This window comes from Phalacrocorax aristotelis, chromosome Z (assembly GCF_949628215.1).
Source record: "Phalacrocorax aristotelis chromosome Z, bGulAri2.1, whole genome shotgun sequence".
Taxonomy (NCBI): domain Eukaryota; kingdom Metazoa; phylum Chordata; class Aves; order Suliformes; family Phalacrocoracidae; genus Phalacrocorax; species Phalacrocorax aristotelis.
The window spans coordinates 70154541-70173949 of record NC_134311.1 but is presented as its reverse complement, the minus strand read 5'-3'; the positions used below and the strand labels follow the sequence as shown (position 1 = coordinate 70173949).

At 41.1% G+C, this 19409-nt stretch overlaps 1 protein-coding gene across 1 annotated transcript in view; it reads right to left on the bottom strand.

Annotated features, from left to right (window-relative positions):
* Positions 1-19409, bottom strand: part of MTMR12 (myotubularin related protein 12) — a 38270-nt gene that overhangs the window by 8054 nt on the left and 10807 nt on the right. The window contains exons 4-11 of the mRNA XM_075078162.1: positions 18350-18422; positions 16972-17102; positions 14203-14296; positions 11535-11658; positions 10298-10373; positions 8402-8508; positions 6201-6325; positions 591-669 (exon numbers count right to left, since the gene is read on the bottom strand). Coding sequence (XP_074934263.1) covers positions 591-669; positions 6201-6325; positions 8402-8508; positions 10298-10373; positions 11535-11658; positions 14203-14296; positions 16972-17102; positions 18350-18422 — 809 coding nt within the window. The remainder of the gene's footprint in view (positions 1-590; positions 670-6200; positions 6326-8401; positions 8509-10297; positions 10374-11534; positions 11659-14202; positions 14297-16971; positions 17103-18349; positions 18423-19409) is intronic.

Sequence of the window (19409 nt, the reverse complement as noted above, 5' to 3'; positions counted from 1 at the left end):
AGAGCTAGCACAAAGTAGCACTGAAAACAAATAAAACCCTCAACATTCCACTATAACAAGCCTTAAGTTAGCCAACACCATTCCAACACTTACTCACTGTGGACTGCTGAGAGAAGAAAAAAGAACTTGAGGAACAATCAGGAGAGGAAGGGGACAAAACTGAGAACAACTGTCATTTTATAAATCTTTGGTGGGCTAACATCTTGAATACTGCAGTTCATCCCGTCCTAAAGGATATTACAGAAGTAGAAAGTACAGAGAAGAATGGCAAGGCTAGTCAGAGACATGGAATAGGTTTCATGCAAGAAACAAATAGGATTCTTCAGTTTGGAAAGAAGGTGACTTAAGTGCAGGAGGGAAATTACTGGATCTATAGTTTTAATAGATTTGCCGGAAGAGTTGTAATTGGAATGATCTGCTGCTTCTCAAATCCTTTAATGTGGGAGGCTTAACACAAGCCTGCACTGTGAAAATACTGTCTCAAGTTGTAGAGGTAAGATACAAGTGGGACCATAAGTCTGTCTTAATTTTCTTTCCTACTGGCATTAAACAACAGTTTGAAACCCAGAACGTTAGCAGATATAGCAAACCTGATTATCTCTAGCCAGTTTGTGCTCTCCAGTAATGAAAACCATTTCACATCAGTTGCCCAGAAGTCTGTACTGTTATCTGCAAAAAAACAAAACGAAGAACTGATTTGTCCACATACATGTAGTACTAATTAACAGCCATCCATTGTATTACTCTTCAGCTATGAACTGTTACAAACCAACCAAGACTAAGGAGTCAGTAAATCCTAATCACTGTTAAAGTCAACACTCTACAACTAAATGAGGAAGTGAAGTAGTCCTGCAAACACCATTCAAGTTCTACAGCACCATAGGCTTTTAGAAGTATACTGTAGGTTCATAGCAACCAAACCAAGTAAATAAATCTGTTGACAAAATGGGAAAGGAAAAGAAGATCAATCAGAGGAGATGGTTCTTCCAAGTTCCAGTTGCCTTGACTCTAAAGCATGATCTATATAAAGCTTAACATAAGAAGGCTGGACGTTGAAAGTCACTACCATTAAAGACAGAAACACAAATGAGTTTTAGAAGGGGTTACATGAATTTATACAGTGTAAGACTACCTGGAAAAGGTTGTAAACAGTTTTCACTGCATCTGAAGAGACTTTGAAATACATCAACAGGGGAACAGGTACAATAAATCAGGAGGCCAAGTACAATACCACAAAGCCATTAAACTCTTACAAATTTCACTAGGGTCTTTGTTGCTGGTTAAACGCAACCTAAATCTCTATTGCTTTTATTTCTATCAAAGACAGTATTCAGAAACTGGAAAGCTCTCGCAAGCTGATAGAAGCAATTAGAACCAGAATAATTACCTTTCCTGTATAAGACACAAACCTTGAAGCCCAAGGTCTACAACAGCTCTGCTATTGAGAAACAACAGATATATACCACAGTCCCCCTCCTTCCCTATTTTCCCCCAGATAGCTTCAGTTCTGCATGTTTCTTTTCACCTTTCAATGTTTACTTCCAACATACACTCACTTCTGTCTTTTCTGCAGCTTGCAGAAACGTGCACAGGCATTTATCTTTTTGTTCCTGTAGCTGTTCTGCCTCCATGCCTGCTCATGCACCTCATTCTGTTCATTACACATTTAAAAAAAACATCTTTCTTCCCGTGATTCATTTCACACTGGCCATAGAATCTAGTTCTCCACAAAATAAGCATTAGAATGCATCTTCAAAGCTCCCTAAGTCAGTTCCATTCACATTAGATGTAGTTTTCTCCAATCTTTTCTGATTAACATCTTCAAATTCACTTCGAACCTTTAAGTATGATACCCTTTAAGGTACATATGCTACCATACTTCACGGTAGGTACACTTTAGTCCCCAGTTCACCTTCTTTCCACCTGAGTTTTAGAATATTCCCTTGCACCCAAATTTCGTGTTCCATTTAGCCTGCCATCACTATTTGAAAAACCTGTCCATTCTGAATCAAGGTAAAATAATAGTGCTAATATCCAGTCCTTTAAAACCCCCCAAAATACATGATCGCTAGGAAAAGGGATTTCTGTCTTTTTTCCTGCAGAAATAATAGGCTTTCATCTATGGCAGTAATATTTATATTCCATACTGAAGTTTTGTTTAGTTCTCTTACATTATGGACAGAAGAGTTTTACTCCAAGAAGTTAAGTAGCCACATTAAGAGGCTGTTTGTTTTGCTCAATTGAGCTCAACCACAATTAGACTCAACCACGTGTATACATACCTCTACAAACAACTGCTTGGTCTGGCAGTTCTCCCCCAGCCAAAGTCATCTCCAAGACAAAACAGGAACTTCTTTTTGAAGGCACAACAAAACACTTACAGCTTGTTTTACCCTTAAGTCAAGGTATTTTGCTTACTAACATCACAATAGACAGCCAGCTTTCCCTTTGTCCCTAATGAAGAAATACTCCACTAGGATTTGAGAACTGAACTGTTCCAAGATCTCATTTAAGGTATGTGGGGAAATGACATACAATGAGACTTGTGAGCAATCTAGCAAAACCAGCATCTGCCTTTGCAACATTTCAAGTAAGACAAAAAATTTAAGAGGATCCAAGCTTTCCCCATCAATATCCTTTTTCAAGCAGCTAACTACTATTGAGGTTTCTGCTTTACCTAATGAGAATTTTTGTAACTGAAACATCAGTCGGGGCATGTGTTCAGGAAGTTTGTTACATTGGAAGTTACCTAAATCAGGTTAACTAGGCAAGTATAGAATAAAAATAATGGTTAATGTGGTCAGACTTTGAAAAAAAATAGTAAGATAGTAAATTCCTCTAAGACATTAATACTTCTGCAAAAGTTACCTGAGTGGTTTTCTCACACTGCTGGTGCACAGTACTATATTCAGTGAGCTATAGTCTACTAACAAAAGCTTATTTAAAAAGCTCTCTGCTAGTTTTGGCTGAGAAGGGGTTAATTCTCTTCACTGTGGTGCCTGGGGGTCCTCCCCACCCCCCCAGGTTTTGCACCTCTAGTTATTTTCCATGTGGATGCTCACGTCCCCAAGAGTCGGGCCACTGAAGAACATCAGAACAACCAGCAAGTAGATCAGGCTGCCAAGATTGAAGTGGCTGAGGTGGATCTGGACTGGCAACATAAGGGTGAACTATTTCTAGCTCAGTGGGCCACTGACACCTCAGGCCATCAAGGGAGAGATGCAACATACAGGTGGGCTCGTGATCGAGGGGTGGACTTGACCATGGAGGTTATTGCACAGGTTATCCACGAATGTGAAACGTGCGCTGCAATCAAGCAAGCGAAGCGGGTAAAGCCTCTGTGGTATGGGGGACGATGGCTGAAATACAAATATGGGGAGGCCTGGCAAATTGACTATATCACACTCCCACAGGCCCGCCAAGGCAAGCGCCATGTGCTTACAATGGTAGAAACAACAACTGGCTGGCTGGAAACATACCCTGTCCCCTACGGCACTGCCCGGAACACTATCCTGGGTCTCGAAAAACAAGTCCTGTGGCGACATGGCACCCCAGAGAGAATTGAGTCAGACAACGGGACTCATTTCCGAAATAGCCTCATAGACACCTGGGCCAAAGAGCACGGCATTGAGTGGGTGTATCACATCCCCTATCACGCACCAGCCTCTGGGAAAATTGAACGGTACAATGGACTGTTAAAAACTACACCAAGAGCAATGGGGGGTGGGACGTTCAAGCACTGGGATACACATTTAGCAAAGGCCACGTGGTTAGTCAACACGAGGGGATCTGCCAACCGAGCTGGCCCTGCCCAGTCAGAAATCCTACATCCTGTGGAAGGGGACAGAGTCCCTGTAGTGCACACAAAAAGTATGCTGGGCAGAACAGTCTGGGTTCTTCCTGCCTCCGGCAAAGGCAAACCCATTCGTGGGACTGCTTTTGCTCGAGGACCTGGGTGCACTTGGTGGGTGATGTGGGAGGATGGAGAAATCCGATGTGTGCCTCAAGGGGATTTGACTTTGGTCCAAAACAGCCAATGAACTGAATGGCACAATGCGAACTGCTACATAATATTGTGTGTCACCTCTGTGTTGTATCAATGATATCAGAGTACGAGCCTCCCAACCCCTGGAAGATAGACTGTGAAACAAGCAAAGTGCAGCAGTGACGGAACAATGACTGACTCAGGATGCAGCAACCCAACGCCACACACACCACCTCTCCCACCCTGAAAGCCTGATACGGCAGATGGAGCCCAGAGCCACGGACTGGGTGAACTCAATGGGCATTTTAATGGACATTTTACAGGCAAGGTCCATGAAGTAAGGGAATGATGTCTGTGTGTTATGCTAAAGGATGGGAAGGATGTCTGGTGGTTGGTACGGTTGTATTGAGTGGTATGGGACCTGGGCATGGTGTAAATGGTATGGAATAAGGGGTGGAGAATGTGCTGTTTTGGCTGAGAAGGGGTTAATTCTCCCCACCGCGGGGGGGCAGCTGCCTTTCCAGCTTCCCACGCTCTGCCACGTGGCAGGTGGGGGGGCTGGGAGGGGCGGGGCCGTGGCAGGGGCAGCTGGCCCCGGCTGGCCAATGGCAGGTTCATTCCGTACCACGTGACGCCGTGACCAGTACGTTAAGGGGGGGCAGTGGCGGCTGGGGGAGGGGCGGCGGGGCAGCGAGCAGCTGCGGCACATGGGGTTTGTTTTGGCGGTTCGTTCCCCTTCCTCCTCCCTTCCCCCCTCCCCCGGGGCTTTGCGCCTCTCGTTGTTCTCCTTTACATTGCGTTTCTGTTGTTGTTGCTTTTAATTCTAATCATTAAACTGTTCTTATCCCAACCCAGGAGCGTTACCCTTCTGATTCTCTCCCCCATCTACTGGTGGGGCAGTGAGTGAATGGCTGTGTGGGGCTGAGTTGCTGGCTGAACCACAACAAGCTCCAAGACAAAAATACTTACTGGAATGCAGTTTTAACATATTCCCTTTTGCTTCAAGTAATATAAGACAATGATACAATTACATGATTGAACTATGCAATGCTTCCTAAGAGATGCTAAATGACTTAAATTCAAGCGTTCGCTTTTTTCCTATAGGAGGGTAAGTTACCAGAAACTATATGAAAATACAAGTAATTTTTTTTAGCTCCTAAGATTCACTGTGGATTTGACATTGTATTCCAGACAAAATCTTCAATGTGAAACTCTGCCAAGTATCTTGTACATCTTAACCTTCCCTTCAGATTGTCACTGAAATCTTCACTACATATTTACCAGAAACCATTCATTCTAATTTGCAATCAATAGCAACTTACCAGCTAAATTCCATGTACAAAACAAATAGGACTTGGATACTGTCTGTAGGCTACACTGCAAATATACAGTTCCTCAATGAAGATAATTCAGTTATGTCCAACACCAATAGCCACAGATGAACTGCCCCAGTGTTCAGCAAACCACCAGACAGAGGTTATTGCAACATTTACCCTCATTATCTTGTTGAAGACCCACTGTCCGAAATGGCCCAGTGGCACATTGCAGTTACAGTGGAACTTTTTTACGTCAAGAGGTAAGGTCAAGGTACTGTTTCATGACAGCAAAGTAGTTAGAGTCCCAGAAAAAGTCTGAAAGCCTAGACTGTACTTTGACATGGCTCCCATTTTTACTCCATTCAAGTGGACTTATTCTTTAAGTCTTTATTCTTTATTATTCTTTACAGTAGTTGTGTTTAGCCCTACAGCCAGAGTGACAGCATTCTAAGCAAGCTCATGCTTCCTATGTTTTGAGGTATGACTAGTTTGTAACAAAATCTAGGGCAAAAATTGATTAGCCTGTAGACTCAACTCTTGACATAGCCCAAAGGCGTCAAAGGTTAACACTTAACATTTAATTTCAGTGGACCACAGAAGACTGAAAAATCTCAGAAGTTTGAATCGAACTAACATTTAAACTCCATAGTCACTCTAAAAATAATTATCAGATACTGTGACTGCTTAGCAAGAGGCAATAAGTCTAAGAATTACAAATCTCCATTAACATGCCATTCAAGCACATTCTTCAGTTACCTATTTAAAAGTCTGCTTTTAACCACTGTCAAAAGCATGACACCAGTCAAGACAAGGACAGCACTCACGAGACAAAGTGTAACAGCATTGTTATGCTTTGCATCTCAGTCACATTAGAGACAAAAGACTAAAGTTTGACTTACCTATCAAAAACAGCTGTTTAAATCTTGTATATGCAGTCTGGATATCTTGCAGAGATGGAAGGCTGCTTGACAAGTCATCCATCTTCAGGAGCTCATAGGGAGGTTTGCTAATTGTCTTATAGATTCTAAATCAAATCATCAAGAGATTAAAGCCTTCTGCTTCACAAGTCAAATAATGCACCAACCATTATCACTGAAGGCAAAGTTAAGTGCCATGGTTTGGGAAACAGCTGTAAGATGTAAAGATACATAAACTGGAAAGCTAATGGCCTCCATGCATTTTTAAATACTGGCTGGAAACTTGCCTACAAGCTTATGACATGTTTTGCTGCTCTTAACTCTTACACCAATGAAATTATATTTTTGCATTTTAGTGCAGTTACGAATATTACAGGCATTACTTGATTTTTACTACTGCTTCTTTAGTATTATCTTCACTAGAAACAAAAAAATTTACTTTACTAACAGGCTATTTAGAGGTGAATCCAGAAAGAGAAGATGACAGAAACACCCAAACTTCCCAGCAGATACTTACAATTTTTCTTGACTTTTACCAACTGAATTACATTCTGATGCCTAGCTGCCAGGTCTGCTAATGAAACACATGAGTAAAAGAAAGGAGCAACCATTTGGATTCAAACAAGACAGTATACCTGTCTTGCCAGAACATCCCCTCTCATTCAGGTTCCAGAGCTCAGGTAAACATCAGCTTAGCAAATACCTCTGTTGACATGTTGGCTTTTTATTGTCAAGATTTGGGAAAAGCTGCTGTAGCTCATACTTCACAAGTGAAGCCTTGCAGGCACTTGCCCAGACAGGGAAGAGTACTTTGTTTCCTGTATGTTGTCACACAGAAGCCTGCTTTAAGTGAGAACTACAGGAGTCCACATCAGAAATGCATCAGATAAAATAACTGAGGGAAAGCCATAATTTGTCAGTTACAATACTTCTTCCACATAAGTAAAGAATTTGTGCTAGATCTGGCTCTAAACAACTTTTCAGTAAAAGAAGCTGTTTATTGTAAACATCTGCTGTGTGCTTGAGTTCAGACTACTATGATGAAGGCATGTTAGCACACCCTTATAGACAATTTGTAGATATATTTTTAAATATTAATGGTTAACCATCATTACTCCATAGCAAAGCAAACTGCCAATACTGCCCCATGTCCAGATGGCCTCAGACAAGATCAAAATACCAGTTGATACCTTGTTACAGCTTACCACTAGTTTTACTTACTTTCACACTATGAAACAGCATTACAAAGAGCTGTAAGTCACGTAAACTTCCCCATTTCAGGGGAGAAACAGAGGATCTGCAGGAAGGGTCAAAAGCCTTTCCCATGCAAGTATAATTTTAAAAACAAAAGAGGTTAAAAGCTTTATCAAGCTACTTTGTTAGTTCTGTGTGATTAACAGGTTCTCCATCTATGAGGAGAAAGGTGAGCGGTGAAGCAATACAAATGGTACATACTAGCCTGATCTAATAGCTTACTGCTAAGAGAAGTTCTTTCCAGGGCACCCAATAGGTTAAAAAAAAAAAAAAGACAGAAGAGTGAGAAAAGTGCAACAAGTCATTGCTGTAACTCTCAGCCAGGCAGCTGTGCTCTTCCCCTGTTAACTCTGGCATTTTTTGGACTGCTGAGCTACTTCAGCTCACTTAACTCAGCTGAAGCAAAGGGCTGCCTGCCACCACATCTGAAAGTAGCTGTAGCAAATGGCTAGATCGTCTTAGTCATTTCAGGTCACTTTAAAGGTTATTTAAGAACACAAATCTAGTTCTGAAAAGACAATAGAGTTCAGAGAGATTAAAACTTGTCTTGCAAATTCATGTTTAGAGATGGAGTCTAGACTTCATTTACTTGCAAACACAGTTGAGCCCATCAGTTAATGATACATTGACTGTACCTAAGACCTACAGGCTTTAGTCCTGCTTTACCTGATAACAAGCCACATTTTCTACAGAGATTCAGACATATATATATGTATTTCCACGAATAAGCCTTCATTGATGTTACAATCCTACACAACTGACCAATGCTATTAGGCCAAGGACTTAAACCTATTCCACTACAGAAAACTACTTTTAGATCTACAACTTTTTTCCTGATGCGTGCAAGCCTAAAGATATAGCATATATGGAAAAAGAGAAGCAAGGTCCATACCAAGCAAAGCGTTGTGGACAGAATAGCTATTACTGACCCATCCAAGAAGGCTTTTTGCATTTGCGAAGTGTTGTCATCCTGGTCTTTAGGAAATGCAGACATTTTGAGGAGAGCAGCACCGTTATGGCAAGACCAACACCAAATCTGCAAAAAGACATTTACCAGGTGATAAAAATAGGTAAACGCTCCCTTACAAAGTATTTGCTTAAGTGACTGAGTGATTACAAGAAATTTCTCTGTTGTGCTTTATTGAATTTTTGGTATATTCAACAAACCAACTGGTAGAAGCAAACTTCTACATTGACACCAAAACTACGTGCCTCAGTACACTGTTATCACTTGCAAGTTTTAAGTTTAAAGCTTTATACAGGCACAGGGAAATATAAAATGTCAGATTATATCAGAACATTACTTTCTCAACTGTGTGTAAAGGTGAAAAAACATTGATCAAAATGTCTATGGCCAAATCATGTTGGAAGATACACCAGAGCAAGACAGTTCTTATAAGTAACTCCTATATTAGCCTCAGTTTCTCCACACAGATATAGTAGTGTTTTTCTTGTAGTTCAGCCTTCAGAAAACTCACAATAGATATGCTGTCATGCGTTTCCACATGAGCTACACATAAAGGGTCATCTAGGCATATGAAATAAGATATTAAACAAGATAAATCAGGTTGCATAGTTACAGGTATTCCTTGTGGGAAGTCAGTCCTCAAAAGCTTCTTACTTCACTTTACACATAATTTCTTGACTCACACTTACTGCTTAGAGCTCTGAAGTTAATATTTAAACTTGCTTTGAAACTGGGGATGAAAATAATTTTCATCAGGAACATTACACAAGTCAAATCAAGAAGTTCAGGGTTCTGCGACCAATTTAGAGTAGCCAGGAGTTGCACCTCAGAAGGATGCAGAAACCTCAATCGTCAAGAGTGGAAAAATTGACTATATTGTCCTTTCACTACCACCTCAAACTGATTTAATATGGTCAAGCTATTTTGACAGTAGCTCCCCAAAAAGGATTCAGAAATAATTAGAAGACTTATACAAGGCCTCTGAACAACGCAAGATGCAATTAAAAAACCCAAACTTCTGTTTCTCTAACAGCCACTGTAATATGTCTGGTTGACTATCTGAGAAAAAGTGAACAAAACTATTTCGGAATTCACTGTCTGAACGGGCAAATTGGGCAGGACAGTACAGCACTGTCTTCTCAATGGACTGATTAACTTCAGAGCATCAAGGGAATACGGTTTTCCTTGGCAAACTTGATGGACATGCAGCAACTAAGGTGAGACCTCATAAGTGAGATACTTTGCTCGTTGTTTCTCTCTACTCTGCCTTACTGGTTCTTTACCTGTGGAATGAGGTAGGAAGCCACAGCCAGCTTGCTACAGGGTGCAAAACAGTATATTGAACTTTGTTTTCTGCTGAGACTGGTAGAACTAGTTTTTCAGCCAGGCTACTTCACTTTGTAAAAATGCTGCATCATCACAACCATACTACTTACCAGTACCCAAGTTAGGCAACTGAAGGCATTCAACTCTATCTGCACATTCATGATGTTCACTTCAATAACCAAACAGCAGTTCAAGCCCTACATCCTGCTCCAGCTGGATGCTAGGTAGTACTCAGTCTCATGAAAAACAGGCTGGTGGATAGACAGACTAGCAATATATGAAGACTATAGGACATAAGACATCTGATAAAAATGGGGCTGTGAAACCCCATTTTGCTTTACACTGTTTAAGGGGAATACAGAATACTTGGAGCACTTCTTACAGCACCTATTTCCCCTTCTACAGATGACTAGGTGTAACTGAACTGCTAAACTCAAGTTTTGAAAATAATATGCAGTAACATTTAAAATGCTTGATGAAATTATGCCTTCTCAGTAAGATTTCTTACTCTCAGTCGTGCATATATACTTACAGGAATGCCTCTGCCTTCATACTTCAAGATACTCTCTTCAGAAACGCATATGGGAACAACAAAATACAAAGGCAGCCTAAGATGACAAAAACAAGTTTCTTGTACTTAAAAACTGAACAATCTCCAAGCTCATTTTAATTATGTTCTAGCCCACGTGCTAATTATATATTCACTCTTACAGCTACAATAATCCTTCCTACTAGAGAATTATTTTGTCCTCAACACCCTCCCTTTGTTTTCAGCTAGATAAGGTATTTTCTTCCAATCTTGAGCTGTTCATTACTTTCACTGCAACATTCCCCTGCCTTTCCAAGGCTGCAATTAAGTCCTACATTTAATTGTAACATCTAAGACTGTCAAGACTGCTTTTGTTCTCTCACACTTCGTTGTTTCAAAATATAGCCTTGTACTATTAGATAACTAGTTGTTTCCAGGCCTTCTAAGTAGTTCACATCACAGTTCAAGGATATCATTTAATATACCATGAATTTCCAGAATCAGCCAACACTATTCACGCTCAAGGCCCATAGAAGCAACAAAGATAAGTACTTAACCTCAGCTTGGGTTTCGCAAGACAGTTCTAGAATAAATAGTTAAGACTCCTTTAAAAATTGGTGTTTGTTCCAAGGTCTGTAAACGTTTCAGGATTTGACTTTTAAACAACAGTAGTACACAAAGTACACACAGTAAAGAGTTCACCAATAGATACTACTTCACTAAACCAGTAGAAGTATGCATCTGTAACTTTCCACCAAAGGCAATGCATCAGCACATTTTGCAGACAGACTTTAATCCAGTTACTCTTTCCCACCCAGCCCCATAACCAAAACAATAGAAAATCTCAAGTGCTTGTAATTTGAAGTTTTACTAGAGTAAAGGTACATGACTGAGAAAATCTCATCCTAACCAGTAAGTATGACAAAAGCGTAGGTACCAGATTTACATATTTTCTATTCCATTTTAAGGTGGCATTCTCCACCACTACAGCTATTCAAAGCTTGACTGACCAAGATCCTGAATAGCCTGACCTAGTATTGAAGGCAACCTGGTTTGAGCAGGGGCTGTTAAGATGACCTCCAGAGGTCCTAAATCAAAGTATCTCATTAAACAAAATGGAAACCAGGTCCTAAAAAATCCTACACAACTGTCTAATGCTCAGCATCAAAGGTATCAAGATTTGCAAAAATCAGTGCTGAAATATATATCCAAAGTTCACTATTAACCAGGGCAAGCTTACTTTTCAGAGACTCTGTAGCCTTCATTAGTAGTCACTGCTTTGTATTTCACATTCCCTTTGGTCCGCTCCAACTCATCACGCCAGTCCTCAAGAGTATCAAACATCACAGTTTGGTTTCTTCCATCTGTCAGACACCAATAATGTTAACTTTGCAGACTACCAGTAATTCTAACATGAAAGCTTTCCTAAATCAAGCATTTACTTTTCATTAAAGTAAGCAAGCAAAACCTCTTGTGTACAGAAAGTCTTGAGTCAAAAATAAAACTCCTTTGTACAAAACACTGCTTCTGTCTGATCTTTAACAAGTCTTCCATCAAGTACTGCTTTAACTAATAACTTCAGGAATGGTTTCTCTTACAGAAACTAATCAGATCTTACAGAACTCCCATACAGTTGAGGCTGTCCTCACATCCAGCCTAAAACCCAGGACACTGTGCAACAAATACTATTGTATACTAGTGCAGCTCACTGGCATCTAATAATGTAGACTTAAATGAAGAATTAACAGTCATACCAAAAGCCTTTCTGCAATTTAGATATTGCATTTCATTTAAAAGTCATTCTTTCATCATGTGAGTTTTGCACAAATAGAACATTTTGGGCAAAAAGAGCAGAAAATTGATTATAGAAATTCAGCCTTAATCATTTCAGCTGAGAACTTTTCCTGTATTTCTCTTTAGCCACCTCAGCAACAGTTACAACAGCAGGTTGATTTAGCCTCTGCTCCTGTACAATAACCATATAATTTATGGAGTAAGGCCAATTGTTTTAGACACTTGTGATAATTAAGTATCCCAAAACATCAGCTAACACAAACACCAAACAGAGCTAGAATTTCTGCAGAAGATACAATGGCAAGTTGGAACTCTCCCCTTTAAGACAATAAGGTAGATGAAATATTTACAGCTGGAAACAGAACATTAGCAATGAACTCTAAGGAACAAGTTAAGATTGGACCATAAGAGGCATAAAACCCAATTTCTAAAGTCTACTTTGTTTGTCCTGTAACAACTTAATAAATAATGAGACCTAGGTATTTGTTATTTAAGATAGTTATTAAAATATGAAAGAGTTCTGGCACAACACTTCAAAGTTTCTATAAAGACTAGGCTTCTCCTGCATTTGCTGAGGCTGTACCTGGAAAAGTTAACAGTGTTTCTGATGTTTGTAGTTCAAACTGAACACCAGTTACAGATGAAGCCTGCAGAAACTACCTGAGCCAGCAATGTGCCCTTGCAGCAAAGGTGGCCAACATATTCTTGGGCTGCATTAGGAAAACCATTGCCTACAGGCTGAATGAGGTAATCTTTGTTCTCAGCTCCGCACTGGTGAGGCCATGCCTGGAGTGCTGTGTCCAGTGGTGGACTCCTCAGTACAAGACAGGCACAAGCCTGCTGGACTAAGTCCAGTGAAGGCCCATTAAGAACATTAAAAGGCTTGAAGCACCTGATGTAAGGAGAGACTGAGAGCTGGGATCATTCAGCCTGGAGAAGAGAAGGCTCAGCAGGGGTGCAAAGGGACAAGAAATGTTTCCAGTATGTATAAACACCTGTTTGGGGGCAGAAGCAGGGGAGGGGAGTAAAGATGACTGAGCTAGACTCAGTGGTATCCAATGCCATGCAAAAAGGCAGTGTGCACAAGCTGAGTTACAGCAAATCCCATTTAAATGTAATTATTAACGTTTTCACTATGAGCATAGTCAAACAATGGAAAAAGCTGTCCAGAAGGGTTCTGAAGTTTCACATACTCACACCTTTGAGATATTCAAAGCCCAACTAGACATGACCCCGGTAAGCTTGCTGTAGTTAACCCTACTCTAAACATGGGGAGATGAACAGGAACACAACTAAATCTCCAGAGGTTTCTTATAACCTCAATGATTCCATAATCCCATGACATAATTTGTTAAGTGCCCAACTAATAACTTGGGTACATCAAAACTTCCCTCTGTGAAAGGGACATGTATTCCTAAGAATCAGGTTCCTAATTCAAAACAGCACTGTTACTTCATTTTAAGTCTGAACTGTGAAATGCTAGAAAGTGTGCTGACAACTTTTTATTTTTAATTTTGCAGTTTAATATATTATTCAGCCAAGTTTGACCAAGTGGGAAGATTATGTACTAAGTTAGCTATAAGAGGAAGTCAGATGTCCACCGGGATCTTGCTATGCAAACCTATGCTTTTCTGCAGTTGCCTGGGAGAAGCAGATTGCATGCAAATAAGAGCAAAAAGGGAAATACTTTGTCAGATGCCACTGAAAATGTAATAATTTGAGAATTGAGAGCAGGAAGTTCACTGCAATAGTACAATAAAAACACATTGATAAGATCGGCAAAATATTTTCTAGATAAGAGCACTCTAGTCAGAGGCATATGAAAAGCATTTGCACATATTAATCACAGTAAGTTTTCAATCCAGTGATGCTACTCTTGCTTGGAAAATTTCTGTGCAGCTACACTGAGGGACACAGAAACCTGTAGCAGACAGCTACACATTTCTAGCAACAAGCCTAACAATGCATAATAAGAGAAAAATGATTCTTCTGAGGCTGTCTGCCAACAGGGCAGAGTCATAAGCTGACTAGAAACTCAGCTACTAAGTGTCCCAGACTGCTTAACGAGCTAACAGTATGCAACAATTACAACTCAAAAATAGAAAAACATTTACCTGTGTTGTTTGGGGCAGCTGATGCATAAGAGAACAGAAACAAGCGCTTAAGCAGCTTAGGAGTCTGGCTATGATGAACTATACCACTGACAATCTAGGAAAGGACCAAAAATTAACACCCAAACACAGACTGTCAGTGTAAAAAACATCATTCTTTTTACACACCCACCCACCCCCCAACACAAGTTTTAAACAAAACTGTTCAATGGGTTCTATCCCCAACAGATGAAAACTGACTTTTAGAAAGCTGCTTCTGTTTTCTGTAAGAGACTACACCTACTTGGTGTCCTGGTTTCGGCTGGGATAGAGTCAATTCTCTTCACTGTAGCTAGAACGGGGCTATGTTTTGGATTTGTGCTAAAAACAGTGTTGATAGTCCTAGAACTCAAGAAAAAAAAGGAGAGCTTACCACCTTTGGAGGAAGGGGCAGGTGACTCAGGAGGACTACAAGGATGTTGTGAGGTTATGCAGGGAAAAGATTAGGAAGGCGAAGGCCCAGCTGGAACTTAAACTGGCCGCCACCATTAAAGATAAAAAATGTTTTTATAAATACATCAGTGACAAAAGGAGGGCCAGGGAGAATCTCCCTCCTTTGTTGGATACGGAAGGTAACCTTGCCAGGAAAGATGAGAAGGCTGAGGTCCTTAATGCTTTCTTTGCCTCAGTCTTTAATAGTCAGACTGGTCATCCTCGGGGTTGTCAGGCCCCTGGGCTGGGAGATGGAGATAGTATGCAGAATGAAGTCCCAGCTGTTGAAGACGTGGCAGTCACCGACCTGCTCCTTCACTTGGATGTTCACAAGTGCATGGGGCCAGATGGGATCCACCCGAGGGTACTGAGGGAGCTGGCAGAGAGGCTTGCAAAGCCACTCTCCATCATTTGTCAGCAGTCCTGGTCAACCGGGGAGGTCCTAGATGACTGGAAGCCAGCGAATGTGACACCCCTCTATAAGAAGGGTCAGAAGGAGGATCCAGGGAACTACAGGCCTGTCAGCCTGACCTCAGTGCTGGGAAAGGTCATGGGGCAGATCATCCTGAATGCCATTATGTGGCATGTGTGGGACAACCAGGGGATCAGGCTCAGCCAGCATGGGTTTATGAAAGGGAGGTCCTGCCTCACTAACCTGGTCTCCCTCTATAAGGTGACCTGCTTAGTGGATGAGGGGAAGGCTGTGGACATTGTCTACTTGGACTTTAGTAAGGCCTTTGACACTGTCTCCCACAGCATTCTCCTGGAGAAGCTGGCTGCTCACCACTTGGACAAGTGCACTCTGCACTGGGTTAAAAACTGGCTGGACGGCCGAGCCCAGGGAGTGGTGGTGAATGGAGTCAAACAGTTGGCATCCGGTCATGAGCGGTGTTTCCCAGGGCTCAGTGTTGGGGCTGGTCCTGTTCAATCTCTTCATTGATGATCTGGATGAGGGGATTGAGTGCACCCTCAGTAAGTTTGCAGGTTACACCAAGCTGGGTGGAAGTGTCGATCTGCTGGAGGGCAGGAAGGCCCTACAGAGGGACCTGGACAGGCTGGATCATTGGGCTGGAGCCAACAGTGTGATATTCAACAAGGCTCAGTGCCGGGTCCTGCACTTGGGTCACAACAACACCATGCAATGCTACAGGCTTGGGGAGGAGTGGCTGGAGAGCTGCCTGGAGGAAAAGGCCCTGGGGGTGTTGGTTGACAGCTGGCTGAGCATGAGCCAGCAGTGTGCCCGGGTGGCCAAGAAGGCCAATGGCATCCTGGCTTGTATCAGCAATAGTGTGGCCAGCAGGAGCAGGGCAGTGATTGTGTCCCTGTACTGGGCACTGGTGAGGCCGCACCTTGAATGCGGTGTGCAGTTTTGGGCCCCTCAGTACAAGAAGGACATTGAGGTGCTGGAGCGTGTCCAGAGAAGGGCAACAAAGTTGCTCTGCCAGGTGCACAAGAAGCTGGGAGGGGACATGGCTGGGACAGCTGACCCCAGCTGACCAAAGGGATATTCCAAACCATATGACATCATGCTGAGCCTATAAAGCTGGGGGGAAAAGGAGGAAGGGAGGGACATTCAGAGCGACGGCGTTTGTCTTCCCAAGTAACTATTAGATGTGATGGAGCCCTGCACCTGCCTGCCCATGGGAAGGAGTTGATGAATTCCATGTTTTGCTTCTCTTGCAGGTGTAGCTTTTGCTTTACTTACTAAACTGTCTTTATCTGAACCCACCGGTTTTCTCACTTTTACTCCTCAGATTCTCTCCCCCGTGCCAATGGGGGAAGCGAGCGAGCAGCTGTGTGATGTTTAGCTGCCTGCCAGGTTAAACCATGACACTTGGCTTAAAAGTATTATATCTGTTCAACTTCCAGAATTACTCATTATTTAAATACAGGTAGCAGATTTGTAGTTTGGAGTTCAAATTAACCTGTCAAAAGGACCCAAGTTATCAGGAAAATAACTAGTTTCATATGAAAAAAGCTGAAGTCTAACATGTAATAAAATTGTGTCATAACCAGAAGAGCTTTGCATGTTTGCCTGAGCTGAAGCTAATTTCATGTAGTACTCTCAAGCTCCAGTCTTATTCAAAGAGCCAGTGAATCTGATCTTTTTAACTGCTATACATAATGATGTTTAAGTGAGGCTAGCTAGAAATCAGTCTTACTTCCTCTCAGTTGGGAATGATCAGAAAACACTTCAAGTTTAAGGGATCTTTCAGGGTGAATTTCATCCTTCCCTCATCCCCAACTAAACACCCAATGCTAAGCTTAAAAAAGGAAAACAAATTAAACTGCTATACTTACTCTTTTCACTTCCTCTTCTTTTGTGTATCTCAGGCAGAAATTAAATACTCTAAGGTCCTTACAGTAGATAATTAGCTTCTCCGGATATTTTCTCAGTTGTCCAGTTAGAAGTTTCTTTTTTTCATCATAAACTGCAAAATTAAAAGGTCTAACTTAAAGAACTTTGCCATCAGTTGATAAAGCTATCATGCTTAACTTTCAAAATTCTTAAGAAACTAACACAAGCCCAAGATTTAGCAAGTCAAAACAAGGATCCTACAGACTGGGAAGCTCTTGTGCTAATACACTCAACTTTTTTGGTTTGGTTTTTTGTTGTTGTTTTTTTTTACCCAGTCAAACTACTTACTGCAAGGTAGAAACCAAACTTGCAGCAGGCCAGCTGCTCAGTGATTATTTCTGTTCACCTTCTGACTTCACACGAAGTTCAAAGTTTTGAGATGCATAAAGAACAATTTAGCAGTTTTGCCTGACGGAAAGTCCCCAAACAACTGAGATAGAATTCTAAGTTCCTAAAAAATTTTTTTTTTTTTAGCTACCATAAATCCCTCAAGAGAGCCCTTTGTTCAGTTCTGTTTGAGGATGTATCATTTCACAGCTTCAGGTGCTGCCAGCTAGGCCATTTTATATGAAACTAAAACCACACTCCACTAGTCTCCCCCGGTCCACTCCTTCATGAATCCACACCACCATTCATAAATACTCTGAATACTCTAACATTAGTCCAAAGTCAAGCTTCTCAATGAAGCCTTCCCTACTACTTACAAGTTACCAGCCCCTTTCTCATTTACCTTTTTAGCAATACAGGCGTCTCCTTAAGCCCTGTTGCAACACTCATGATTGTACTTAATAGAAAGTGAGGTTTTCTAGCTCCTTTGATATTTTGAAGACATAATGAATATCGTAAAACAAAGTTCCCTTACACAAACAAAAGTTATTGTTTGGCAATTTGGTACCTGTACTGCTCTGCAGTGCTATTGCTGAAATGAAGTGAATACCTTCATATTTATAGAAATAGTTAATACACTGGAATATCCTTGTGCACCAATCTTAATCAGAGACTTTTCACAGTATGCTCTTCTTTGCTTTGAATCATGGCATTTGAAGGAATTGTTCTGTCTGTCCCAGCAAGAAAATTAATCAAAATGTAGCTTTGACAAGCTTGAGGGATAAGATTAGATTCTGATAGATCTCTTATCTGTCATTTCATCATTGACTATAATTGCAGGTGGTTTTGCCAGACTACCCAATCCTAGTTTCCAAAGTGACAACTCTATCAGTTTTCTAAAAAGGATGTATGTGTACAGACAAAAGAGCACCAGCACTGTAAGAGACTGGGAAGTGTGGCACATGTTAAACCAAGAGGAGAAACCTGACCTACCTCCGTAGATTTGGTCTACACATTGCAGGGTTATGTCATTTTCTCCTACGATCTTATTCTTAAATTGTGGCTCCTAGAACAAGAAAAGAATCCTTAGAAATCACACTACTAAGCAGTAGCACCTTCTCACAAGTAAAGGATGTATTCACTACCTATTTTAATATCAGCATTACTTCTTATAAGCTGTGTAAGGTGGAACTCTGAAGAACACTTATACAGATGGATGCAGGTTGCACAGGCATAGTTTATAAACTGCGGATCCAGTTTTATTTAAATGTCAACCATGCTTGAAATGTAGATAGAATTTTTACTTTTCAAATAGCTTCAATGCATGCGTTTCTACTGAGAGTCACTTTTCAAACTAGAATCATGGCAGTAAACAGGAAACACAGTAACTTGATGTAATCCAAGCCCTTTTATGGTGTTTCCTTGCTATGGGAACCTGGCAGGAAATAGAAAGTCTCTTAAAAGAAGTAGTATCCCAAGCATATTCCAACATAACAGCCAGATTTTTCACTGGGTAAAATGAAGACACACAAGCCAATTCTCTTATCTACTGTTTTGCCAGGCTTGAAGTGATTTGGGGCTCCCTTGCTTTTCACATTTAAGTGAGGCTACAATTAAATGTTGTTATCTTAAATATTACCACCAGAAGGCTGATCTACACCACATCAGCAAATTACGTTTTACATTAAGAGAACTGTGAACAGAGTTAACCTCACTCCAGTTATTTCCAGGTCTGCACTACTCTGCATCAGGTGGCTAATACCTAACTTTTGCTAAGAGAAATATAGTTGACTTGGCACGTAGTAACCCCAAGATTTAAAGCTAGTGATGGAAAAGAAATTAGCATGGTCACTATAAACTTTAGCGTAAATCTCATGTCATCTGTGCTCTGCAGCCTTGTCCCAATTCCGGAAGGTCCAAAAAGCTGTATTTTGCTGAAGAATCTTTCATTTAATATTTAAACTCCCTGAAATTTCACCCAAGAAACTTCCAATTACAGCCAACATGTGTCAAATCATATTCTTCTTCAACACCAAGATCACCTGGCAGTCAA